At 53.1% G+C, this 27,154-nt stretch overlaps 1 protein-coding gene across 1 annotated transcript in view; it reads left to right on the forward strand.

The window, feature by feature from the left end:
• The first annotated feature begins 3,644 nt into the window (after nt 1–3,644).
• LOC142292380 (uncharacterized) overlaps nt 3,645–27,154 on the forward strand; it is a 39,872-nt gene continuing 16,362 nt past the window's right edge. The window contains 3 exon segments of the mRNA XM_075337710.1: nt 3,645–4,465; nt 16,159–16,594; nt 18,830–19,059. Of these exon segments, the coding sequence (XP_075193825.1) occupies nt 16,221–16,594; nt 18,830–19,059 (604 nt within the window). The 5' untranslated portion in view covers nt 3,645–4,465; nt 16,159–16,220.

A 27,154-nucleotide genomic window follows, 5' to 3' on the forward strand; every position in this document is an offset into this window, starting at 1 on the left:
TCCCCTGTGCTGTAATAAGAGGTGATATCTCCCCTGTGCTGTAATAAGAGGCGATATCTCCCCTGTGCTGTAATAAGAGGTGATATCTCCTCTGTGCTGTAATAAGAGGTGATATCTCCCCTGTGCTGTAATAAGAGGTGATATCTCCCCTGTGCTGTAATAAGAGGTGATATCTCCCCTGTGCTGTAATAAGAGGGGATATCTCCCCTGTGCTGTAATAAGAGGTGATATCTCCCCTGTGCTGTAATAAGAGGCGATATCTCCCCTGTGCTGTAATAAGAGGTGATATCTCCTCTGTGCTGTAATAAGAGGTGATATCTCCCCTGTGCTGTAATAAGAGGTGATATCTCTCCTGTGCTGTAATAAGAGGCGATATCTCCCCTGTGCTGTAATAAGAGGTGATATCTCCTCTGTGCTGTAATAAGAGGTGATATCTCCCCTGTGCTGTAATAAGAGGTGATATCTCCCCTGTGCTGTAATAAGAGGCGATATCTCCCCTGTGCTGTAATAAGAGGTGATATCTCCCCTGTGCTGTAATAAGAGGTGATATCTCCCCTGTGCTGTAATAAGAGGTGATATCTCCCCTGTGCTGTAATAAGAGGTGATATCTCCTCTGTGCTGTAATAAGAGGTGATATCTCCCCTGTGCTGTAATAAGAGGTGATATCTCCGTTCGTCTTATATCGCTCCGGCACTGTTATAATCTCCGGTGTGCGGAGCCTCGGGCTGGGGACAGTGTGACATGTCCGGACTCGCCTGCGGAGGAATGAGCGGCGGTGACTGAACCTGCCCTGCGGTGCGGACGCTCACAGCTCCGGCTGCGCCCTAGATATCGGCCGCTCCACCTCCTGCCGGCAGCTCAGCACCCGGGGCGGCAGCTCCTGCTATATATTGGGGGGCGCTGCTGTCTGTGTGATATGACAGCGGAGACCCCAATATCTACAGACAATGTAAATGTCATGGAGCCCCAGAATACAGGAAAGGGGAGGCTCAGGATGAGCACAGCAAATACACCCTGCATAGTGATACTGTCTGCTGAGCTGTGTATCTAATCCTCTCCTGTGTGATACTGTCTGCTGAGCTGTGTATCTAATCCTCTCCTGTGTGATACTGTCTGCTGAGCTGTGTATGTAATCCTCTCCTGTGTGATACTGTCTGAGCCGTGTATCTAATCCTATCCTGTGTGATACTGTCTGCTGAGCTGTGTATCTAATCCTATCCTGTGTGATACTGTCTGCTGAGCTGTGTATCTATTCCTCTCCTGTGTGATACTGTCTGCTGAGCTGTGTATCTAATCCTCTCCTGTGTGATACTGTCTGCTGAGCTGTGTATCTAATCCTCTCCTGTGTGATACTGTCTGAGCCGTGTATCTAATCCTATCCTGTGTGATACTGTGTGCTGAGCCGTGTATCTAATCCTCTCCTGTGTGATACTGTCTGCTGAGCCGTGTATCTAATCCTATCCTATGTGATACTGTCTGCTGAGCTGTGTATCTAATCCTATCCTGTGTGATGCTGTCTGCTGAGCTGTGTATCTGATCCTGTCCTGTGTGATACTGTCTGCTGAGCTGTGTATCTAATCCTCTCCTGTGTGATACTGTCTGCTGAGCCATGTATCTAATCCTGTCCTGTGTGATACTGTCTACTGAGCTGTGTATCTAATCCTCTCCTGTGTGATACTGTCTGCTCAGCTGTGTATCTAATCCTCTCCTGTGTGATACTGTCTGCTGAGCTGTGTATCTAATCCTCTCCTGTGTGATACTGTCTGCTGAGCTGTGTATCTAATCCTATCCTGTGTGATACTGTCTGCTGAGCTGTGTATCTAATCTTCTCCTGTGTGATACTGTTTGAGCCGTGTATCTAATCCTCTCCTGTGTGATACTGTCTTCTGAGCCGTGTATCTAATCCTATCCTGTGTGATGGTCTGCTGAGCCGTGTATCTAATCCTATCCTGTGTGATACTGTCTGCTGAGCTGTGTATCTTATCCTCTCCTGTGTGATACTGTCTGCTGAGTTGTGTATCTAATCCTATCCTGTGTGATACTGTCTGCTGAGCTGTGTATCTAATCTTCTCCTGTGTGATACTGTCTGCTGAGCTGTGTATCTAATCCTCTCCTGTGTGATACTGTCTGCTGAGCTGTGTATCTAATCCTCTCCTGTGTGATACTGTCTGAGCCGTGTATCTAATACTCTCCTGTGTGATACTGTCTGCTGAGCCATGTATCTAATCCTATCCTGTGTGATAGTCTGCTGAGCCGTGTATCTAATCCTATCCTGTGTGATACTGTGTGCTGAGCCGTGTATCTAATCCTCTCCTGTGTGATACTGTCTGCTGAGCCGTGTATCTAATCCTCTCCTGTGTGATACTGTCTGCTGAGCTGTGTATCTAATCCTCTCCTGTGTGATACTGTCTGCTGAGCTGTGTATCTAATCATCTCCTGTGTGATACTGTCTGCTCAGCCGTGTATCTAATCCTCTCCTGTGTGATACTGTCTGCTGAGCTGTGTATCTAATCATCTTCTGTGTGATACTGTCTGCTGAGCCATGTATCTAATCCTCTCCTGTGTGATACTGTCTGCTGAGCTGTGTATCTAATCCTCTCCTGTGTGATACTGTCTGCTGAGCTGTGTATCTAATCTTCTCCTGTGTGATACTGTTTGAGCCGTGTATCTAATACTCTCCTGTGTGATACTGTCTGCTGAGCCGTGTATCTAATCCTATCCTGTGTGATAGTCTGCTGAGCCGTGTATCTAATCCTATCCTGTGTGATACTGTCTGCTGAGCTGTGTATCTTATCCTCTCCTGTGTGATACTGTCTGCTGAGCTGTGTATCTAATCTCCTGTGTGATACTGTCTGCTGAGCTGTGTATCTAATCCTCTCCTGTGTGATACTGTCTGCTGAGCTGTGTATCTAATCCTCTCCTGTGTGATACTGTCTGAGCCGTGTATCTAATACTCTCCTGTGTGATACTGTCTGCTGAGCCATGTATCTAATCCTATCCTGTGTGATACTGTGTGCTGAGCCGTGTATCTAATCCTCTCCTGTGTGATACTGTCTGCTGAGCTGTGTATCTAATCCTCTCCTGTGTGATACTGTCTGCTGAGCTGTGTATCTAATCATCTCCTGTGTGATACTGTCTGCTCAGCCGTGTATCTAATCCTCTCCTGTGTGATACTGTCTGCTGAGCTGTGTATCTAATCATCTTCTGTGTGATACTGTCTGCTGAGCCGTGTATCTAATCCTGTCCTGTGTGATACTGTCTGCTGAGCTGTGTATCTAATCCTCTCCTGTGTGATACTGTCTGCTGAGCTGTGTATCTAATCATCTCCTGTGTGATACTGTCTGCTCAGCCGTGTATCTAATCCTCTCCTGTGTGATACTGTCTGCTGAGCTGTGTATCTAATCCTCTCCTGTGTGATACTGTCTGCTGAGCCATGTATCTAATCCTATCCTATGTGATACTGTCTGCTGAGCTGTGTATCTAATCCTCTCCTGTGCGATACTATATCTCTTCTCACCTGTGTACAGTGTATCTCAGTGTTTACGCTCAGTAGATACAATGTATCTCTCCTGGAATGCTGGGAATGGCCGGAACCTGACGGGGCAGAGCCGGGTGTGCGGGAGAGGGGAGAGGCGGAACCTGCGGCCACCCCCGGGACAGACAGCGGAGGAAGTCAGCAGAGGGGAGAAGAGACAGCAGAGTGCAGGGGAGAAGAGAGAGACTGCACAGGAGAAGAGACAGCAGAGTGCAGGGGAGAAGAGAGAGACTGCACAGGAGAAGAGACAGCAGAGGGAGAAAAGAGTACAGAAGACAGCTGGGCAGAGTGCAGGGAAAGTGCAGTAGGGAGTGCAAGAGAAAAAAAAGAGAGAGCAGGACAGACGAGACAGCAGAAGTGAAGAAACAGCAGGGGAAACGAGTGTCCAAGAGGAAGTCAGCAGGGGAGAAGAGAGTGCAGGGGAGAAGAGAGTGCAGGGGAGAAGAGAGTGCAGGGGAGAAGAGAGTGCAGGGGAGAAGAGAGTGCAGGGGAGAAGAGAGTGCAGGGGAGAAGAGAGTGCAGGGGAAACGAGTGTCCAGGAGGAAGTCAGCAGGGGAGAAGAGAGTGCAGGGGAGAAGAGAGTGCAGGGGAGAAGAGAGTGCAGGGGAGAAGAGAGTGCAGGGGAGAAGAGAGTGCAGGGGAGAAGAGAGTGCAGGAGAAAGAAGTTAGCTTCTGAGACGAAGTATGAGAAAACTTTCAGAAGAGTGTTCCTGAGACTCCGTGTATAAAAGAAGGTGGAGAGACAGCCTAGTGTGAGAGCCGAGAGTACAGTCAGTTTTGTGAAGAGACCACTTCATCTGGACCACAACATAACAAGAGACCGAACCATGGACCGCCAGCCACTGAGATCAGAAGAGACTGCAGCAAATACAGTGTGACCCGAGGACAGAAGACGGCGGAGGATGGGCACAGAGTGACTGCGGCCCACAGGTGACTGCCCTCATACTGCCCTGTCCACAGGTGACTGCCCCCATACTGCCCTATCCACAGGTGACAGCCCCCATACTGCCCTGTCCACAGGTGACAGCCCCCATACTGCCCTGTCCACTGCCCTGTCCACAGGTGACTGCCCCCATACTGCCCTGTCCACAGGTGACTGCCCCCATACTGCCCTGTCCACAGGTGACAGCCCCCATACTGCCCTGTCCACTGCCCTGTCCACAGGTGACAGCCCCCATACTGCCCTGTCCACAGGTGACAGCCCCCATACTGCCCTGTCCACAGGTGACAGCCCCCATACTGCCCTGTCCACAGGTGACAGCCCCCATACTGCCCTGTCCACAGGTGACTGCCCCCATACTGCCCTGTCCACAGGTGACAGCCCCCATACTGCCCTGTCCACAGGTGACAGCCCCCATACTGCCCTGTCCACTGCCCTGTCCACAGGTGACTGCCCCCATACTGCCCTGTCCACAGGTGACTGCCCCCATACTGCCCTGTCCACAGGTGACAGCCCCCATACTGCCCTGTCCACTGCCCTGTCCACAGGTGACTGCCCCTATACTGCCCTGTCCACAGGTGACTGCCCCCATACTGCCCTGTCCACAGGTGACGGCCCCCATACTGCCCTGTCCACAGGTGACGGCCCCCATACTGCCCTGTCCTCTCCTGCTACCCAGGTATACTGACATGACACCCACATACCCGTTACACCCCAGAGGTCAAGAGCCTGCACCCCGATACCTTTTGGGCCTTTTTCTTTTCCCGTGGGACTTTCTGGGCCGCTTTCTTTGCCCGTGGGCCTTTCTGGGCCGCTTTCTTTTCCCGTGGGCCTCTCTGGGCTGCTTTCTTTTCCCGTGGGCCTCTCTGGGCCGCTTTCTTTTCCCGTGGGCCTCTCTGGGCCGCTTTCTTTTCTCGTGGGCCTCTCTGGGCCGCTTTCTTTTCCCGTGGGCCTCTCTGGGCCGCTTTCTTTTCTCGTGGGCCTCTCTGGGCCGCTTTCTTTTCCCGTGGGCCTCTCTGGGCCGCTTTCTTTTCCCGTGGGCCTCTCTGGGCCGCTTTCTTTTCTCGTGGGCCTCTCAGGGCCGCTTTCTTTTCCCGTGGGCCTCTCTGGGCCGCTTTCTTTTCCCGTGGGCCTCTCTGGGCCGCTTTCTTTTCTCGTGGGCCTCTCTGGGCCACTTTCTTTTCCCGTGGGCCTCTCTTGGCAGCTTTCTTTTCCCGTGGGCCTCTCTGGGCTGCTTTCTTTTCCCGTGGGCCTCTCTGGGCCGCTTTCTTTTCCCGTGGGCCTCTCTGGGCTGCTTTCTTTTCCCGTGGGCCTCTCTGGGCTGCTTTCTTTTCCCGTGGGCCTCTCTGGGCCGCTTTCTTCTTCCGTGGGCCTCTGTCCCGTGGGCCTCTCTGGGCCGCTTTCTTCTTCCGTGGGCCTCTGTCCCGTGGGCCTCTCTTGGCAGCTTTCTTTTCCCGTGGGCCTCTCTGGGCCGCTTTCTGTTCCCGTGTCTTCCTCTGGTCACGCTAGACCTTTCACTCTCTCTTGGCTGCTCTTCTCGTGTTTCTCTGAGCCGCGCTCTCTCTCTCTGGGCCGCTCTCCTGTCTTTCTCCGCGCTGGTTTCTCTTAATTTGGCTCCCTTCCTATCCTTCTCTATGGGCCACTCTCTCTTCCTATCTCTCTCTGGGCTTTCCTGTCGCTTTCTCGAGGCCGCTCTCTTCCCGTCTGTCTCTGCCGCTCTTCCTTTTTGTCTCTGGGACACTTGCTTCATGTCTCCCTATCTTGACCATCTCTTCCTATCTTTCTGGGCTATGCTTTTTTTTTTCCCCACTTTTGGGTCTTTCTCACTTTCACACTCTCACTCTTTCTCTCACACTCTCTTTCTGGGCCGCTGTCTCATAGTCGCTCCCTCTTCCTGTCAGTCTCATGGCCCCTCTTTGACTTGTCTCTGTCATGGCTGCTCTCTTCCTGTCTCTCTCTGGGCCGCTCGCTCTCTTCCTGTGTCTCTCTCTCTGGGCCGCTCGCTCTCTTCCTGTGTCTCTCTCTGGGCCACTCGCTCTCTTCCTGTCTCTCTCTCTGGGCCACTCGCTCTCTTCCTGTCTCTCTCTCTGGGCCGCTCGCTCTCTTCCTGTCTCTCTCTCTCTCTCTCTGGGCCGCTAGCTCTCTTCCTGTATCTCTCTCTGGACCGCTAGCTCTCTTCCTGTCTCTCTCTCTGGACCGCTAGCTCTCTTCCTTTCTCTCTCTCTCTCTGGGCCGCTCGCTCTCTTCCTGTCTCTCTCTCTCTGGGGCCGCTCGCTCTCTTCCTGTCTCTCTCTCTCTGGGGCCGCTCGCTCTCTTCCTGTCTCTCTCTCTCTGGGGCCGCTCGCTCTCTTCCTGTCTCTCTCTCTCTCTCTGGGGCCGCTCGCTCTCTTCCTGTCTCTCTCTCTCTCTGGGGCCGCTCGCTCTCTTCCTGTCTCTCTCTCTCTCTGGGGCCGCTCGCTCTCTTCCTGTCTCTCTCTCTCTCTCTCTGGGGCCGCTCGCTCTCTTCCTGTCTCTCTCTCTCTCTCTGGGGCCGCTCGCTCTCTTCCTGTCTCTCTCTCTCTCTCTGGGGCCGCTCGCTCTCTTCCTGTCTCTCTCTCTGGGACCGCTCGCTCTCTTCCTGTCTCTCTCTCTGGGGCAGCTCACTCTTTTCCTGTCTCTCTCTCTCTTTGGGGCCGCTCGCTCTCTTCCTGTCTCTCTCTCTCTGGGGCCGCTCGCTCTCTTCCTGTCTCTCTCTCTCTCTCGGGGCCGCTCGCTCTCTTCCTGTCTCTCTCTCTGGGCCGCTCGCTCTCTTCCTGTCTCTCTCTCTCTCTCTGGGGCCGCTCGCTCTCTTCCTGTCTCTCTCTCTCTCTCTGGGACCGCTCGCTCTCTTCCTGTCTCTCTCTCTCTGGGACCGCTCGCTCTCTTCCTGTCTCTCTCTGCGGCCGCTCGCTCTCTTCCTGTCTCTCTCTCTCTGGGGCCGCTCGCTCTCTTCCTGTGTCTCTCTCTCTGGGCCGCTCGCTCTCTTCCTGTCTCTCTCTCTCGGGGCCGCTCGCTCTCTTCCTGTCTCTCTCTCTGGGCCGCTCGCTCTCTTCCTGTCTCTCTCTCTCTCTCTCTGGGGCCGCTCGCTCTCTTCCTGTCTCTCTCTCTCTCTCTGGGACCGCTCGCTCTCTTCCTGTCTCTCTCTCTCTCTGGGACCGCTCGCTCTCTTCCTGTCTCTCTCTGCGGCCGCTCGCTCTCTTCCTGTCTCTCTCTCTCTGGGGCCGCTCGCTCTCTTCCTGTCTCTCTCTCTCTCTCTCTCTCTGGGCCGCTCACTCTTTTCCTGTCTCTCCCATGGCCGCTCGCTCTCTTCCTGTCTCTCTGGACCACTCTGTCAGTCGCGCTGTCTTATTGTCTGTTTTTGGGCCGATCGCTCTCTGGACCTCTTTTTATCACGGCTGGACTCTCTTCCTGGTTCTCCAGGTCGTGCTATTTGCCTGTCTCTCTGGGCTGCTTGCTCTCTGGGCCACTTGTTACGCATGGAGTTGGAGAGGTTCGCTTACACAGCGTGACAGTTGCACTCACACCTGCGGTTGTCTGGTGCACTACAAAAACACCACATACAAAGGGGGACACTTTAACAATGGTGGGCCCTGGCGTTAGGCAGGGGGAAGATGGGACACCTCCTGTGCTCACCTGCAACTGTACCCTACACTCCTAGCCAGCCCTATATGGGGTCTTTCAACCTGTCATTGAGCAGGATACTTAGTGTCCTCTCAAAGCTGTGAGCTGACCATCGCTAGTGAGCTGGCAGGTGAGAAACACTAGTCCCACTGCTGCACTAATATAACACAGGGGGTAGAAAGACAAACTGGGGAAAAGGATGCAACACAAACTCCACAGCTGCAGCCAGATGGATGGGCTCAGGTCAGAACCCCAGCAGCTCCTTCCATCTAGGTGGCCAGGACAGAATGGATTCTATCAACAGCAAAGGTTGATAGGCATTTCCACTATTTGAAGGTGGTGGGCATGGTCACAGAGCGGCTGCACCTGACCTGGACTGCTAGAAAGCTGCTGGAAATAAAGCTGACATTAACCCTTCATACACCAAAGCAAAGGAAAACACATATGAGTCTCAGAGCATAGCGAGGCTCCGGACCTGAACCTGTCAAAAGTCTCTAAATACAGAGAGATGACAGTGACACCACTATGCTCTGTCACGGCCACGCTCTCTTTTCTCTCTTCAGGCCGCGCTCTTTTCCTGTCTCTCTTCAGGCCGCGCTCTTTTCCTGTCTCTCTCTTCAGGCCTCGCTCTTTTCCTGTCTTTCTTCAGGCCGCGCTCTTTTCCTGTCATTCTTCAGGCCGCGCTCTTTTCCTGTCTCTCTTCAGGCCGCGCTCTTTTCCTGTCTCTCTTCAGGCCGCGCTCTTTTCCTGACTGTCACAGAGGCGCTCTTCCTATCTCTCTCCAGCCCGCACTCTATTCCTGTCTTGGCTGCTTATTCTCCTGACCACTATCTGTCTTGGCCGAGCTCTCTTCCTGTCTCTCTTTGGGCCGCTCGCGCTCTAGACCACTGTCTGTCATGGTCGCGCTATCTTTCCTATTTCTCTCCAAGCTGTAGTCTCTTTCCAGGTCACGCTCTCTTCCTGTTTCTCTCTAGGCTGCTTGTGCTGTGGACCACTGTCTGTCATGGCCGTGCTCTATTCATGTCTCTCTTCAGGCCTCGCTCTTTTCCTGTCTCTCTTCAGGCCTCGCTCTTTTCCTGTCTCTCTTCGGGCCTCGCTCTCTTCTTTTCTCTCTTTAGGCTGCGCTCTTTTCCTGTCTCTCTTCGGGCCTCGCTCTTTTCCTGTCTCTCTTCAGGCCGCGCTCTTTTCCTGTCTCTCTTCGGGCCTCGCTCTTTTCCTGTTTCTCTTCTGGCCTCGCTCTTTTCCTGTCTCTCTCTTCAGGCCAAGCTCTTTTCCTGTCTCTCTTCAGGCCACGCTCTTTTCCTGTCTCTCTTCGGGCCTCGCTCTTTTCCTGTCTCTCTTCTGGCCTCGCTCTTTTCCTGTCTCTCTCTTCAGGCCTCGCTCTTTTCCTGTCTCTCTTCGGGCCTCGCTCTTTTCCTGTCTCTCTTCGGGCCTCGCTCTTTTCCTGTCTCTCTCTTCGGGCCTCGCTCATTTCCTGTCTCTCTTCGGGCCTCGCTCTTTTCCTGTCTCTCTCTTCGGGCCTCGCTCTTTTCCTGTCTCTCTCTTCGGGCCTCGCTCTTTTCCTGTCTCTCTCTTCGGGCCTCGCTCATTTCCTGTCTCTCTCTTCGGGCCTCGCTCTTTTCCTGTCTCTCTCTTCGGGCCTCGCTCTTTTCCTGTCTCTCTCTTCGGGCCTCGCTCTTTTCCTGTCTCTCTCTTCGGGCCTCACTCTTTTCCTGTCTCTCTCTTCGGGCCTCGCTCTTTTCCTGTTTCTCTTGTGGCCTCGCTCTTTTCCTGTCTCTCTCTTCAGGCCTCACTCTTTTCCTGTTTCTCTTGTGGCCTCGCTCTTTTCCTGTTTCTCTCTTCAGGCCTCACTCTTTTCCTGTTTCTCTTGTGGCCTCGCTCTTTTCCTGTTTCTCTTGTGTCCTCGCTCTTTTCCTGTCTCTCTTCAGGCTGCGCTCTTTTCCTGTCTCTCTTCAGGCTGCGCTCTTTTCCTGTCTCTCTTCAGGCTGCGCTCTTTTCCTGTCTCTCTTCGGGCCTCGCTCTTTTCCTGTCTCTCTTCGGGCCTCGCTCTTTTCCTGTCTCTCTCTTCGGGCCTCGCTCTTTTCCTGTCTCTCTCTTCGGGCCTCGCTCTTTTCCTGTCTCTCTCTTCGGGCCTCGCTCTTTTCCTGTCTCTCTCTTCGGGCCTCGCTCTTTTCCTGTCTCTCTTCGGGCCTCGCTCTTTTCCTGTCTCTCTCTTTGGGCTGCTCGCGCTCTAGACCACTGTCTGTCATGGTCGCGCTATCTTTCCTATTTCTCTCCAGGCTGTAGTCTCTTTCCAGGTCACACTCTCTTCCTGTCTCTCTCTAGGCTGCTTGTGCTGTGGACCACTGTCTGTCATGGCCGCGCTCTATTCATGTTTCTCTTTGGGCCACTCGCTCTCTTCCTGTCTCTGGGCCGCTCGCTCTCCAGACCACTCTCTATCACGGCTGCGTTCTCTTCCTGTCTCTCTCTCTCTCTGCTGCACGCTCTCTGGATTATTCTCCGTCATGGCTGCCCTCTCTTCCTGTCTCCCTCTCGCTGGACTGCTCTCTTTCACTCTCTCAGGTGTGGTTCACCTTGCTGTTATTGTAATGTCCGGAGTCTTTTCTCCACAGTGCGGTCTCCTCACTCTTATTGTAATGACCGGTCTCTTCTCTCCACAGTGCGGTCTCCTCACTCTTATTGTAATGACCGGTCTCTTCTCTCCACAGTGCGGTCTCCTCACTCTTATTGTAATGTCCGGTCTCTTTTCTCCACAGTTCGGTCCCCTCACTCTTATTGTAATGTCCGGTCTCTTTTCTCCACAGTGCGGTCTCCTCACTGTTATTGTAATGTCCGGTCTCTTTTCTCCACAGTGCGGTCTCCTCACTCTTATTGTAATGTCCGGTCTCTTTTCTCCGCAGTGCGGTCTCCTCACTGTTATTGTAATGTCCGGTCTCTTTTCTCCACAGTGCGGTCTCCTCACTGTTATTGTAATGACCGGTCTCTTCTCTCCACAGTGTGGTCTCCTCACTGTTATTGTAATGACCGGTCTCTTCTCTCCACAGTGTGGTCTCCTCACTCTTATTGTAATGTCCGGTCTCTTCTCTCTACAGTGCGGTCCCCTCACTCTTATTGTAATGTCCGGTCTCTTTTCTCCACAGTGCGGTCTCCTCACTTTTATTGTAATGTCCGGTCTCTTTTCTCCACAGTGCGGTCTCCTCACTCTTATTGTAATGTCCGGTCTCTTTTCTCCACAGTTCGGTCTCCTCACTCTTATTGTAATGTCCGGTCTCTTTTCTCCACAGTGCGGTCTCCTCACTCTTATTGTAATGTCCGGTCTCTTTTCTCCACAGTTCGGTCCCCTCACTCTTATTGTAATGTCCGGTCTCTTTTCTCTGCAGTGCGGTCCCCTCACTGTTATTGTAATGTCCGGTCTCTTTTCTCCGCAGTGTGGTCTCCTCACTCTTATTGTAATGTCCGGTCTCTTTTCTCCGCAGTGCGGTCTCCTCACTGTTATTGTAATGACCGGTCTCTTCTCTCCACAGTGCGGTCTCCTCACTGTTATTGTAATGACCGGTCTCTTCTCTCCACAGTGCGGTCTCCTCACTGTTATTGTAATGTCCGGTCTCTTTTCTCCACAGTGCGGTCTCCTCACTCTTATTGTAATGTCCGGTCTCTTTTCTCCACAGTTCGGTCCCCTCACTCTTATTGTAATGTCCGGTCTCTTTTCTCTGCAGTGCGGTCCCCTCACTGTTATTGTAATGTCCGGTCTCTTTTCTCCACAGTTCGGTCTCCTCACTCTTATTGTAATGACCGGTCTCTTCTCTCCGCAGTGCGGTCTCCTCACTCTTATTGTAATGACCGGTCTCTTTTCTCCACAGTGCGGTCTCCTCACTCTTATTGTAATGTCCGGTCTCTTTTCTCCGCAGTGCGGTCTCCTCACTCTTATTGTAATGACCGGTCTCTTCTCTCCACAGTGCGGTCTCCTCACTGTTATTGTAATGTCCGGTCTCTTTTCTCCACAGTGCGGTCCCCTCACTGTTATTGTAATGTCCGGTCTCTTTTCTCCACAGTTCGGTCTCCTCACTCTTATTGTAATGTCCGGTCTCTTTTCTCCACAGTGCGGTCTCCTCACTGTTATTGTAATGTCCGGTCTCTTTTTCTCCACAGTGCGGTCTCCTCACTCTTATTGTAATGTCTGGTCTCTTTTCTCCACAGTGCGGTCTCCTCACTCTTATTGTAATGTCTGGTCTCTTTTCTCCACAGTTCGGTCTCCTCACTGTTCTTGTAATGTCCGGTCTCTTTTCTCCACAGTTCGGTCCCCTCACTCTTATTGTAATGACCGGTCTCTTCTCTCCACAGTTCGGTCTCCTCACTCTTATTGTAATGTCCGGTCTCTTTTCTCCACAGTGCGGTCTCCTCACTGTTATTGTAATGTCCGGTCTCTTTTCTCCACAGTGCGGTCTCCTCACTCTTATTGTAATGTCCGGTCTCTTTTCTCCGCAGTGCGGTCTCCTCACTGTTATTGTAATGTCCGGTCTCTTTTCTCCACAGTGCGGTCTCCTCACTGTTATTGTAATGACCGGTCTCTTCTCTCCACAGTGTGGTCTCCTCACTGTTATTGTAATGACCGGTCTCTTCTCTCCACAGTGTGGTCTCCTCACTCTTATTGTAATGTCCGGTCTCTTCTCTCTACAGTGCGGTCCCCTCACTCTTATTGTAATGTCCGGTCTCTTTTCTCCACAGTGCGGTCTCCTCACTTTTATTGTAATGTCCGGTCTCTTTTCTCCACAGTGCGGTCTCCTCACTCTTATTGTAATGTCCGGTCTCTTTTCTCCACAGTTCGGTCTCCTCACTCTTATTGTAATGTCCGGTCTCTTTTCTCCACAGTGCGGTCTCCTCACTCTTATTGTAATGTCCGGTCTCTTTTCTCCACAGTTCGGTCCCCTCACTCTTATTGTAATGTCCGGTCTCTTTTCTCTGCAGTGCGGTCCCCTCACTGTTATTGTAATGTCCGGTCTCTTTTCTCCGCAGTGTGGTCTCCTCACTCTTATTGTAATGTCCGGTCTCTTTTCTCCGCAGTGCGGTCTCCTCACTGTTATTGTAATGACCGGTCTCTTCTCTCCACAGTGCGGTCTCCTCACTGTTATTGTAATGACCGGTCTCTTCTCTCCACAGTGCGGTCTCCTCACTGTTATTGTAATGTCCGGTCTCTTTTCTCCACAGTGCGGTCTCCTCACTCTTATTGTAATGTCCGGTCTCTTTTCTCCACAGTTCGGTCCCCTCACTCTTATTGTAATGTCCGGTCTCTTTTCTCTGCAGTGCGGTCCCCTCACTGTTATTGTAATGTCCGGTCTCTTTTCTCCACAGTTCGGTCTCCTCACTCTTATTGTAATGACCGGTCTCTTCTCTCCGCAGTGCGGTCTCCTCACTCTTATTGTAATGACCGGTCTCTTTTCTCCACAGTGCGGTCTCCTCACTCTTATTGTAATGTCCGGTCTCTTTTCTCCGCAGTGCGGTCTCCTCACTCTTATTGTAATGACCGGTCTCTTCTCTCCACAGTGCGGTCTCCTCACTGTTATTGTAATGTCCGGTCTCTTTTCTCCACAGTGCGGTCCCCTCACTGTTATTGTAATGTCCGGTCTCTTTTCTCCACAGTTCGGTCTCCTCACTCTTATTGTAATGTCCGGTCTCTTTTCTCCACAGTGCGGTCTCCTCACTGTTATTGTAATGTCCGGTCTCTTTTTCTCCACAGTGCGGTCTCCTCACTCTTATTGTAATGTCTGGTCTCTTTTCTCCACAGTGCGGTCTCCTCACTCTTATTGTAATGTCTGGTCTCTTTTCTCCACAGTTCGGTCTCCTCACTGTTCTTGTAATGTCCGGTCTCTTTTCTCCACAGTTCGGTCTCCTCACTCTTATTGTAATGTCCGGTCTCTTTTCTCCGCAGTGCGGTCTCCTCACTGTTATTGTAATGTCCGGTCTCTTTTCTCCGCAGTGTGGTCTCCTCACTCTTATTGTAATGTCCGGTCTCTTTTCTCCGCAGTGCGGTCTCCTCACTGTTATTGTAATGACCGGTCTCTTCTCTCCACAGTGCGGTCTCCTCACTGTTATTGTAATGTCTGGTCTCTTTTCTCCACAGTGCGGTCCCCTCACTGTTATTGTAATGTCCGGTCTCTTTTCTCCGCAGAGCGGTCCCCTCACTGTTATTGTAATGTCCGGTCTCTTTTCTCCACAGTTCGGTCTCCTCACTCTTATTGTAATGACCGGTCTCTTCTCTCCGCAGTGCGGTCTCCTCACTCTTATTGTAATGACCGGTCTCTTTTCTCCACAGTGCGGTCTCCTCACTCTTATTGTAATGTCCGGTCTCTTTTCTCCGCAGTGCGGTCTCCTCACTCTTATTGTAATGACCGGTCTCTTCTCTCCACAGTGCGGTCCCCTCACTGTTATTGTAATGTCCGGTCTCTTTTCTCCACAGTTCGGTCTCCTCACTCTTATTGTAATGTCCGGTCTCTTTTCTCCACAGTGCGGTCTCCTCACTGTTATTGTAATGTCCGGTCTCTTTTTCTCCACAGTGCGGTCTCCTCACTCTTATTGTAATGTCTGGTCTCTTTTCTCCACAGTGCGGTCTCCTCACTCTTATTGTAATGTCTGGTCTCTTTTCTCCACAGTGCGGTCTCCTCACTGTTATTGTAATGTCCGGTCTCTTTTCTCCACAGTTCGGTCTCCTCACTCTTATTGTAATGTCCGGTCTCTTTTCTCCACAGTGCGGTCTCCTCACTGTTATTGTAATGTCCGGTCTCTTTTCTCCACAGTTCGGTCTCCTCACTCTTATTGTAATGTCCGGTCTCTTTTCTCCGCAGTGCGGTCTCCTCACTGTTATTGTAATGTCCGGTCTCTTTTCTCCACAGTGTGGTCTCCTCACTCTTATTGTAATGTCCGGTCTCTTTTCTCCGCAGTGCGGTCTCCTCACTGTTATTGTAATGACCGGTCTCTTCTCTCCACAGTGCGGTCTCCTCACTGTTATTGTAATGTCTGGTCTCTTTTCTCCACAGTGCGGTCCCCTCACTGTTATTGTAATGTCCGGTCTCTTTTCTCCGCAGAGCGGTCCCCTCACTGTTATTGTAATGACCGGTCTCTTCTCTCCACAGTGCGGTCTCCTCACTGTTATTGTAATGACCGGTCTCTTCTCTCCACAGTGCGGTCTCCTCACTGTTATTGTAATGACCGGTCTCTTCTCTCCACAGTGCGGTCTCCTCACTGTTATTGTAATGACCGGTCTCTTCTCTCCACAGTGCGGTCTCCTCACTGTTATTGTAATGTCCGGTCTCTTTTCTCCACAGTGCGGTCTCCTCACTGTTATTGTAATGACCGGTCTCTTCTCTCCACAGTGTGGTCTCCTCACTGTTATTGTAATGACCGGTCTCTTCTCTCCACAGTGTGGTCTCCTCACTCTTATTGTAATGTCCGGTCTCTTCTCTCTACAGTGCGGTCCCCTCACTCTTATTGTAATGTCCGGTCTCTTTTCTCCACAGTGCGCTCTCCTTGCTGTTATTGTAATGTACGGTCTCTTTTTTTCTCCGCAGTGCGGTCTCCTCACTGTTATTGTAATGTCCGGTCTCTTCTCTCCACAGTGCGGTCTCCACTGTTATTGTAATGTCCGGTCTCTTTTTTTCCACAGTGCGCTCTCCTCGCTGTAATTGTAATGTCCGGTCTCTTTTTTCCGCAGTGCGCTCTCCTCGCTGTTATTGTAATGTCCAGTCTCTTTTCTCGGCAGTGCGGGCTCTTCGCTGTTCATGCAATGTCCGGTCTCTTTTCTCCGCATTGCGGGCTCTTCGCTGTAATTGTAATGTCCGGTCTCTTTTCTCGGCAGTGCGGGCTCTTCGCTGTAATTGTAATGTCCGGTCTCTTTTCTCCGCATTGCGGGCTCTTCGCTGTAATTGTAATGTCCGGTCTCTTTTCTCCGCAGTGCGCTCTCCTCGCTGTTATTGTAATGTACGGTCTCTTTTCCCGCAGTGCGCTCTCCTCGCTGTTATTGTAATGTACGGTCTCTTTTTTTTCTCCGCAGTGCAGAACCTCACTGCCTCATCCACTTGCTGCCTCCATCATGTTGGCTGCCCTTCCTGTGCGATGACATCCAGTTATCTGCGGGGTCGGCCGTTCTATTGTCGGGAATGGGCCCTTCAGAGGCTTCAGCACAGTCTGGAGGGCCTGGGTGGAGCTCGGGCCCCCGGCATCCTCATTACAGGGGCCTCGGGTGCAGGGAAGACCGCCCTGTGTGCAGAGATCCTGTGGCCTACCTCGGAGGCCGGGAAGAACGCAAGGCTCAGCTCCAGGGTTCTGGCGCACCACTTCTGCCAGGCGCACACTCACACTAGCCTGGACCCGCATCACTTCATCCAGAGCCTGGCCCTGCAGCTGCAGAGGAGCCCCCTGATCAGCGGCTACAAGGGGGCACCCGACAGCGCCACCTGTGGGGGAGATCTGCATGAAATCTTCAAAAGGTGAGGACCATGCGCACTAATCACAAAACATCCCATAATAACACAAGCCCCTCACTGTAGGCAATTATTAGATGGCAACGCTGGTATAGCCGCCATCTTGCCAGTTACGGTCTGTCTGCAGGATGCCTCATCATCACTAATAGGTGGAGCCGCTCTGCAGGGTATCTCACCCTGCAGAGCAGCTCCACCTACCGGTGATGAGACCCCCTGCAGAGGGGCTCCACCTACCATCTCATCACCGGTAGGTGGAGCCGCTCTGCAGGGTGTGTCATCACCGGTAGGTGGATCATCACCGGTAGGTGGAGCCCCTCTGCAGGGTGTGTCATCACCGGTAGGTGGAGCCCCTCTGCAGGGTGTGTCATCACCGGTAAGTGGAGCCCCTCTGCAGGGTGTGTCATCACCGGTAGGTGGAGCCCCTCTGCAGGGTGTGTCATCACCGGTAGGTGGAGCCGCTCTGCAGGGTGTGTCATCACCGGTAGGTGGAGCCGCTCTGCAGGGTGTGTCATCACCGGTAGATGGAGCCCCTCTGCAGGGTGTGTCATCACCGGTAGGTGGAGCCCCTCTGCAGGGTGTGTCATCACCGGTAGGTGGAGCCGCTCTGCAGGGTGTCTCATCACCGGTAGGTGGAGCCGCTCTGCAGGGTGTGTCATCACCGGTAGGTGGAGCCGCTCTGCAGGGTGTGTCATCACCGGTAGGTGGAGCCCCTCTGCAGGGTGTGTCATCACTGGCAGGTGGAGTCCCTCTGCAGGGTGTGTCATCACCGGTAGGTGGAGCCCCTCTGCAGGGTGTGTCATCACCGGTAGGTGGAGCCCCTCTGCAGGGTATCTCATCACCGGTAGGTGGAGCCCCTCTGCAGTGTGTGTCATCACCGGTAGGTGGAGCCGCTCTGCAGGGTGTGTCATCACCGGTAGGTGGAGCCCCTGTGCAGGGTGTCTCATCACCGGTAGGTGGAGCCGCTCTGCAGGGTGTGTCATCACTGGTAGGTGGAGCCCCTCTGCAGGGTGTCTCATCACCGGTAGGTGGAGCCCCTCTGCAGGGTGTCTCATCACTGGTAGGTGGAGCCCCTCTGCAGGGTGTGTCATCACCGGTAGGTGGAGCCCCTCTGCAGGGTGTGTCATCACCGGTAGGTGGAGCCCCTCTGCAGGGTGTGTCATCACCGGTAGGTGGAGCCCCTCTGCAGGGTGTGTCATCACCGGTAGGTGGAGCCCCTCTGCAGGGTGTCTCATCACTGGTAGGTGGAGCCCCTCTGCAGGGTGTCTCATCACCGGTAGGTGGAGCCCCTCTGCAGGGTGTCTCATCACCGGTAGGTGGAGCCGCTCTGCAGGGTGTGTCATCACCGGTAGGTGGAGCCCCTCTGCAGGGTGTGTCATCACCATTAGGTGGAGCCCCTCTGCAGGGTGTCTCATCACCGGTAGGTGGAGACCCTCTGCAGGGTGTGTCCTCACCGGTAGGTGGAGCCCCTCTGCAGGGTGTGTCATCACCGGTAGGTGGAGCCCCTCTGCAGGGTGTCTCATCACCGGTAGGTGGAGCCGCTCTGCAGGGTGTCTCATCACCGGTAGGTGGATCATCACCGGTAGGTGGAGCCCCTCTGCAGGGTGTCTCATCACCGGTAGGTGGAGCCCCTCTGCAGGGTGTGTCATCACTGGTAGGTGGAGCCCCTCTGCAGGGTGTCTCATCACCGGTAGGTGGAGCCCCTCTGCAGGGTGTCTCATCACCGGTAGGTGGAGCCCCTCTGCAGGGTGTCTCATCACCGGTAGGTGGAGCCCCTCTGCAGGGTGTCTCATCACCGGTAGGTGGAGCCCCTCTGCAGGGTGTCTCATCACCGGTAGGTGGAGCCCCTCTGCAGGGTGTGTCATCACCGGTAGGTGGAGCCCCTCTGCAGGGTGTCTCATCACTGGTAGGTGGAGCCCCTCTGCAGGGTGTCTCATCACCGGTAGGTGGAGCCCCTCTGCAGGGTGTCTCATCACCGGTAGGTGGAGACCCTCTGCAGGGTGTGTCATCACCGGTAGGTGGAGCCCCTCTGCAGGGTGTGTCATCACCGGTAGGTGGAGCCGCTCTGCAGGGTGTCTCATCACCGGTAGGTGGAGCCGCTCTGCAGGGTGTGTCATCACCGGTAGGTGGAGCCCCTCTGCAGGGTGTGTCATCACTGGTAGGTGGAGAAGCTCTGTAGCGCATTCCATTGTTAGTGGAGATGCTCTGCAGGGGATGGGCTCACTGACAGTCTGTATTTTGTAGGGCGGTCCTGACCCCGCTGGCGGAGCTGCCACCGCCCTCGCAGAACCTCCTGCTCCTGGTGGACTCGCTGGATGAGATGTGCTGCTGTTGTCGATCCGATGGCTTTTCTGGAGATTCTGGGTGCACCATCGCGGAGCTGCTGGCTTCTCACCACGAGCTTCTCCCTCCGTGGCTACTAATGGTGTGCTCTGCGCGGAGGCAGAACAAGGCCATTACCAGGATGTTCACAGGTGAGGAGGCTCTGACACCCTGTTTCTCACATGAGCTAATGGATCTCATCGACTAGTCTATAAGAAACCCCCTGTAGATAATAATAGTAATAGTTATTTATATAGTACCAACATACTCCGCAGCCAGAGGACATGTAGGGCGGTGCAGAACTGTGGAGAGGACGGGGAGGGTGATAGACAGAGATGAGGAGGAGATGTAGGAAGGTGCAGAACTGTGGAGAGGATGGGTAAGTGATAGCGATGAGGAGGAGATGTAGAGGGGTGCGGAAATGTGGAGAGGATGGGTAAGTGATAGCGATGAGGAGGAGATGTAGAGGGGTGCGGAAATGTGGAGAGGACAGGTAGGTGATAGACAGAGATGAGGGATGAGATATATGGGGGTGCAGAGCTGTGGAGAGGACAGGTAGGTGATAGACAGAGATGAGGGATGAGGTATATGGAGGTGCAGAGCTGTGGAGAGGACAGGTAGGTGATAGACAGAGATGAGGGATGAGATATATGGAGGTGCAGAGCTGTGGAGAGGACAGGTAGGTGATAGACAGAGATGAGGGATGAGATATATGGGGGTACAGAGCTGTGGAGAGGACAGGTAGGTGATAGACAGAGATGAGGGATGAGATATATGGGGGTACAGAGCTGTGGAGAGGACGGGTAGGTGATAGACAGAGATGAGGAGGAGATGTAGGGCAGTGCAGGACTGTGGAGAGGACGGGTAGGTGATAGACAGAGATGAGGAGGAGATGTAGGGCAGTGCAGGACTGTGGAGAGGATGTGCAGGATGGTAGACAGAGATGAGGAGGAGATGTAGGGCAGTGCAGATCTGTGGAGAGGACGGGTAGGTGATAGACAGAGATGAGGAGGAGATGTAGGGAGGTGCAGAACTGTGGAGAGGATGGGTAGGTGATAGACAGAGATGAGGAGGAGATGTAGGGAGGTGCAGAACTGTGGAGAGGACGGGTAGGTGATAGACAGAGATGAGGAGGAGATGTAGGGAGGTGCAGTACTGTGGAGAGGACGGGTAGGTGATAGACAGAGATGAGGAGGAGATGTAGAGCAGTGCAGATCTGTGGAGAGGACGGGTAGGTGATAGACAGAGATGAGGAGGAGATGTAGGGAAGGGCAGATCTGTGTAGAGCTTTGTGGGTGAGAGTGAAGTTTATATAGTGTTCTGTAGAGGCTGGGTAACCAGTGCAATCACTGGCACAGGGCAGAGGCATCCGTGTACTGACTGGACAGAAATACGATCTTGGCTGACTCCTTCATTGTGGATTGGAGAGAGGAATGTTCTTTTAATAGTGAGACTGATCAGTAGAGCGCTGCATGAGTAAAGCCGATCATATACAGGAATGACAGTCAGACTTTCTGCAGTTTCAAAGGTGAGAAAGTGTCGGATTCTGGAGATATATTTAAGATGTAGGTGACAGAAGCGAGTGATTGGATATAGGAATAAAGGAAAGTTCTGTTTAATATATGGCCTCAGGAAAGACGAGTGCTGCTGGGGGATATTGGTTCAACCACCAGTGGCGTAACTAGAGTCTTATTGACCCCAGTGCAAAATATGGACCCGGGCCACCACTGGCATGTTAGGCAGATGTATGGCCCCTTGTAGCGTTCTCAACCCTATAAATACGTACACATTGCCCTTCCCTCATAATGCAATAATGTCCCCACTCCTCGGCCCCTTCCTAGTGTAATGTCCCTACTCCTCGGCCCCTTCCTAGTGTAATGTCCCCACTCCTCGGCCCTTTCTTGGTGTAATGTCCCCACTCCTCGGCCCTTTCTTGGTGTAATGTCTCCACTCCTCGGCCCCTTCCTAGTGTAATGTCTCCACTCCTCGGCCCCTTCCTAGTGTAATGTCCCCACTCCTCGGCCCCTTCTTGGTGTAATGTCCCAACTCCTCAGCCGCTTCCTAGTGTAATGTCCCCACTCCTCGGCCCTTTCTTGGTGTAATGTCCCCATTCCTCGGCCCTTTCTTGGTGTAATGTCCCCATTCCTCGGCCCTTTCTTGGTGTAATGTCCCCACTCCTCGGCCCTTTCTTGGTGTAATGTCCCCACTCCTCGGCCCTTTCTTGGTGTAATGTCCCCACTCCTCGGCCCTTTCCTGGTGTAATGTCCCCACTCCTCGGCCCTTTCTTGGTGTAATGTCTCCACTCCTCGGCCCCTTCCTAGTGTAATGTCTCCACTCCTCGGCCCCTTCCTAGTGTAATGTCCCCACTCCTCGGCCCCTTCTTGGTGTAATGTCCCAACTCCTCGGCCCCTTCCTAGTGTAATGTCCCCACTCCTCGGCCCTTTCTTGGTGTAATGTCCCCACTCCTCGGCCCCTTCCTAGTGTAATGTCCCCACTCCTTGGCCCTTTCCTGGTGTATTGTCCCCACTCCTCAGCCCCTTCCTGGTGTAATGTTCCCACTCCTTGGCCCCTTCCTGGTGTATTGTCCCCACTCCTCGGCTCCTTCTTGGTGTAATGTCTCCTCTCCTCGGTGTAATGTCCCCACTCCTCGGCCCCTTCCTGGTGTAATGTCCCCACTCCTCGGCCCCTTCCTGGTGTATTGTCCCCACTCCTCGACCCTTTCTTGGTTGTAATGTCCCCACTCCTCGGCCCTTTCCTGGTGTAATGTCCCCACTCCTCGGCCCTTTCCTGGTGTAATATCCCCACTCCTCGGCCCATTCCTGGTGTAATGTCCCCACTCCTCGGCCCTTCCCGGTGTAATGTCCCTACACCGGGAAGGGGCCGAGGAGTGGGGACATTACACTAGGAAGGGGCCGAGAAGTGGGGACATTACACTGGGAAGGGGCCGAGGAGTGATGTCTCAACTCCTCGGCCCTTTCTTGGTGTATTGTCCCCACTCCTCGACCATTTCTTGGTGTATTGTCCCCACTTCTCGCCCCCTTCCTGGTGTAATGTCCACACTCCTCGGCCCCTTCCTGGTGTAATGTCCACACTCCTCGGCCCCTTCCCGGTGTAATATGCCCACTCCTCGGCCCCTTCCCGGTGTAATGTCCCCACTTCTCGGCCCCTTCCCGGTGTAATGTCTCCTCTCCTCGGTGTAATGTCCCCACTTCTCGGCCCCTTCCCGGTGTAATGTCCCCACTCCTCGGCCCCTTCCTGGTGTAATGTCCCCAATCCTTGGCCCTTTCCTGGTGTATTGTCCCCACTCCTCAGCCCCTTCCTGGTGTAATGTTCCCACTCCTTGGCCCCTTCCTGGTGTATTGTCCCCACTCCTCGGCCTCTTCTTGGTGTAATGTCTCCTCTCCTCGGTGTAATGTCCCCACTCCTCGGCCCCTTCTTGGTGTAATGTCCCCACTCCTCGGCCCCTTCCTGGTGTAATGTCCCACTCCTCGGCCCCTTCCTGGTGTAATGTCCCCACTCCTCGGCCCCTTCCTGGTGTATTGTCCCCACTCCTCGGCCCCTTCTTGGTGTAATGTCCCCACTCCTCGGCCCCTTCCCGGTGTAATGTCCCCACTCCTCGGCCCCTTCCTGGTGTAATGTCCCCAATCCTTGGCCCTTTCCTGGTGTATTGTCCCCACTCCTCAGCCCCTTCCTGGTGTAATGTTCCCACTCCTTGGCCCCTTCCTGGTGTAATGTCCCCACTCCTCGGCCCCTTCCTGGTGTAATGTCCCCACTCCTCGGCCCCTTCCCGGTGTAATGTCCCCACTCCTCGGCCCCTTCTTGGTTTAATGTCCCCACTCCTTGGCCCCTTCCCGGTGTAATGTCCCCACTCCTCGGCCCCTTCCTGGTGTAATGTCCCCACTCCTCGACCCCTTCCTGGTGTAATGTCCCCACTCCTCGGCCCCTTCCTGGTGTAATGTCCCCACTCCTTGGCCCCTTCCCAGTGTAATGTCCCCACTCCTCGGCCCCTTCCCGGTGTAATGTCCCCACTCCTCGGCCCCTTCCCGGTGTAATTTAGGGGTGTACTCACTTTTCTAATATGCTGTGGGTTAGTAGAAGGAGGAACACAAGGCGTTCAGTTCTGTAGAGATTCCGTGTCAGATGGGAGACAGCGAACAGACGATCCCTAATATGTGGAAGTGATTCCTTTATAGATAAGAGCAGATGGCAGAGACGCATTGCACAAGTGATGCTGAAATGTGGAATAGTAACATCCAGGGACAATGACAGTAAAGAGCGGCCGACGAGGGGCACAAAATAATGACCATAATATCACAATACCAAGCGTGGCCACCAGATGGCAGAATAGTGCGAGGAGCAGTGATGGCAGCTGTGTATGATCGCACCCCTCCAGCCTGGAGCCGCCGCGCTCTGGAGTGACCCGCAGGTTACATGGCGGATCCGGGAGGACGGGGAACGTCAGACACAAGTGGAAGAAACGACCAATAGTCAATAATCTTTGTGTATAAGTGAAGGCTTCTGTGACTATAACCCTCAGCTGTTCTGCAGGAGTGCACTAATGGTCCTCAGGCTAGGTTCACACTGGGTGTTTTTTCAGCATGGATTTTGCCTTGGTTTTATGCAGATCCATGCTAATAAAACGCTGTGTTCACAGTCCCAGCAAAGCCTGAGATTACAGAAATCCCGCACACAGACCCCGGCGCTGTTTTCCTGACCGTCTTGTGACCCGCCCTGGTGGTTGTTTGTTATTACCTGAATGGGCATGTCCATGCTTTTCTGCGGTTCTTGGCCTTGATTTTTCACCCTAGTGACCTGGATCCACAGGTCTAACTGGGATAATAAAAAAACCTGATTCTCACCTGGACCAATGTCTGGCCGGACGCTGGTCCCCATATAATATGGGTGTCATGATCTGCGGTGCTCTCCAGCAGAGCCAGTGGTCTGTATTATGCTCCAGGTCACAGGTTGCTGATCAGCCTTCAGGTACTGCGCTGGTGCGGGGAGGAGCCTGTGTTCAGGCGCCTCGTTCTGTGTGAGGGCTCGGCTTCCTTAGAGAGCAACTTCACCTGGAACGCTGCCAGTCGTAGTGCCTGTTCTACTGTGAGTTCTCTGCGCCCCGTGAGTTTTGTTGTTCTGATCTTGTTTCCCTACCCCGGGCCTTTGTTACCATTCTCTGCCCATGCAGAGTGTACCTTATCTGACTTCCTGGTTTCTGACCTCCGGCTCGTACCCTGACCTCAGCTCTGCTCGCTCCCTGTTTACCATATCTGACTTCCTGGCTTCTGACCTCCGGCTTGTACCCTGAGCTCAGCTTCGCTTAGTCCCTGTGTACCTTATCTGACGTTCTCGCTTCTGACCACAGGCGTGTTTGACTTCCTGTCTCTAGTAGCTTCTAGTGGCATATCGTCACATTGGGGACCATAATCCGGCACTTAGAAATAGTGGTGGAAAGGATAGTTGGATTGGGGAGGCGCGCTATACTTACCGAATTACTGGTGCATCTGTACTCCTGGCATCTTCTACTTCTGGGGCCACTCATTAGCCTCAGACATATTCTCTGATTTTATCACCAACTGGCATCTGTGATTGGTTGCAGTCTGACACGCCCCCAGACTGAGTGACACTGTCTGACGTTTACAATCACAGACCCTTTAGCCTACTTTACACGTTGCAATTAGTTGTACAATCGCATTTGCGATGTGACACGCCCAGGTTGCATACGGGATCTATGAGATTTCACGTAGGTCGTTCATTTGCTGTCACACGTGCGTTAGTAGCCTATGTTAAATTGGTCAATTTTGTGTGCGATCCTTTAGATCATGTGCTCCGTGACGTATGCATTGGGCACCTTTTTTTTTTTTTTTATTTATTGACTTGCCAAGCGTGTGTAATGTGTAGGGATGCGTTTTTACTATGTCATCTGCCATTCAGCTCTGCTACATGGCCGCTAACAGCAGACACAGACAGCCATGTAGCAGAGCTGAATGGCAGATGACAGCAGACACAGACAGAGCCATGTAGCAGCGGTGAATGGCAGATGACAGCAGACACAGACAGCCATGTAGCAGAGCTGAATGGCAGATGACAGCAGACACAGACAGCCATGTAGCAGAGCTGAATGGCAGATGACAGCAGACACAGACAGCCATGTAGCAGCGGTGAATGGCAGATGACAGCAGACACAGACAGAGCCGCACTGTCAGAATGAACTCGGGTGAACTTCACCCGACTTCACGGTCATGCTGCGGCTCTGTCTGTGTCGCGCCCTGATTAGCGGTCACCCGTGAAGGACTCACCGGTGACCGCTAATCTCCTAAGTGACTGAAGTTAGCAGCCCTCTCTCATACTCACCGATCCCCGATCCCCGGCACTGCACGGCGTTCACACTGCTCCGGCGGCTTTTACTATTTTGAAAAAGCCGGCCGCCCATTAAACAATCTCGTATTCCCTGCTTTCCCCGCCCACCGGCGCCTATGATTGGTTACAGTGAGGCACGCCCCCACGCTGAGTGACAGCTGTCACACTGCACCCAATCACAGCAGCCGGTGGGCGTGTCTATACTGTGTATTGAAATAAATAATTAAATAATTTAAAAAAACGGCGTGCGGTCCCCCCCAATTTTAAAACCAGCCAGATAAAGCCATACGGCTGAAGGCTGGTATTCTCAGGATGGGGAGCTCCTCGTTATGGGGAGCCCCCCAGCCTAACAATATCAGCCAACAGCCGCCCAGAATTGCCGCATACATTATATGCGACAGTTCTGGGACTGTACCCGGCTCTTCCCGATTTGCCCTGGTGCGTTGGCAAATCGGGGTAATAAGGAGTTATTGGCAGCCCATAGCTGCCAATAAGTCCTAGATTAATCATGTCAGGCGTCTATGAGACACCCTCCATGATTAATCTGTAAGTGACAGTAAAAAAACACACACACATGAAAAAATCCTTTATTAGAAATAAAAAACACAAACACATTCCCTCATTACCAATTTATTAACCCCCGACAAACCCTCCATGTCCGGCGTACTCCACAGTCCTCCAGCGTCGCGTCCAGCTCTGCTGCATGGAGGTGACAGGAGCAGCAGAAGACACCACCGCTCCGGTCACCTCCACGCAGGTAATGAAGACAGCCGCGCGATCAGCTGATCTGTCACTGAGGTTACCCGCTGTCACTGGATCCAGCGGTGGCCGCGGGTAACCTCAGTGACAGATCAGCTGATCGCACGGCTGTCTTCATTACCTGCGTGGAGGTGACCGGAGCGGCTGTGTCTTCTGCTGCTCCTGTCACCTCCATGCAGCAGAGCTGGACGCGACGCTGGAGGACTGTGGAGTACGCCGGACATGGAGGGTTTGTCGGGGGTTAATAAATTGGTAATGAGGGAATGTGTTTGTGTTTTTTATTTCTAATAAAGGATTTTTTCATGTGTGTGTGTTTTTTTACTGTCACTTACAGATTAATCATGGAGGGCGTCTCATAGACGCCTGACATGATTAATCTAGGACTTATTGGCAGCTATGGGCTGTCAATAACTCCTTATTACCCCGATTTGCCAACGCACCAGGGCAAATCGGGAAGAGCTGGGTACAGCCCCAGAACTGTCGCATATAATGTATGCGGCAATTCTGGGCGGCTGTTGGCTGATATTGTTAGGCTGGGGGGCTCCCCATAACGTGGGGCTCCCCATCCTGAGAATACCAGCCTTCAGCCGTATGGCTTTATCTGGCTGGTTTTAAAATTGGGGGGGACCGCACGCCGTTTTTTTAAATTATTTAATTATTTATTTCAATACACAGTATAGACACGCCCACCGGCTGCTGTGATTGGGTGCAGTGTGACAGCTGTCACTCAGCGTGGGGGCGTGTCTCACTGTAACCAATCATAGGCGCCGGTGGGCGGGGAAAGCAGGGAATACGAAATTGTTTAATGGGCGGCCGGCTTTTTCAAAACAGTAAAAGCCGCCGGAGCAGTGTGAACGCCGTGCAGTGCCGGGGATCGGGGATTGGTGAGTATATGAGAGAGGGGGATAGACTGACATGGACAGAGAGTGAGGGACAGAGATAGTGACGGACTGACAGAGATTAGTGAATGACAGACATTGTGAAGCGCTTCAGAACGCAGCTTTTCAGCTGCGCTCTGAAGCGGACCTTTTTTAAGCTGCGGTGCAGAGCGCACACCTGCACACATAGCATCAGACACCGAAATCGTATGAGGGATGTCACACGTTACAATTGACTAGGTTCGTGCAACAA

The sequence above is a fragment of the Anomaloglossus baeobatrachus genome, chromosome 2 (genome assembly GCF_048569485.1).
Source record: "Anomaloglossus baeobatrachus isolate aAnoBae1 chromosome 2, aAnoBae1.hap1, whole genome shotgun sequence".
Classification (NCBI taxonomy): domain Eukaryota; kingdom Metazoa; phylum Chordata; class Amphibia; order Anura; family Aromobatidae; genus Anomaloglossus; species Anomaloglossus baeobatrachus.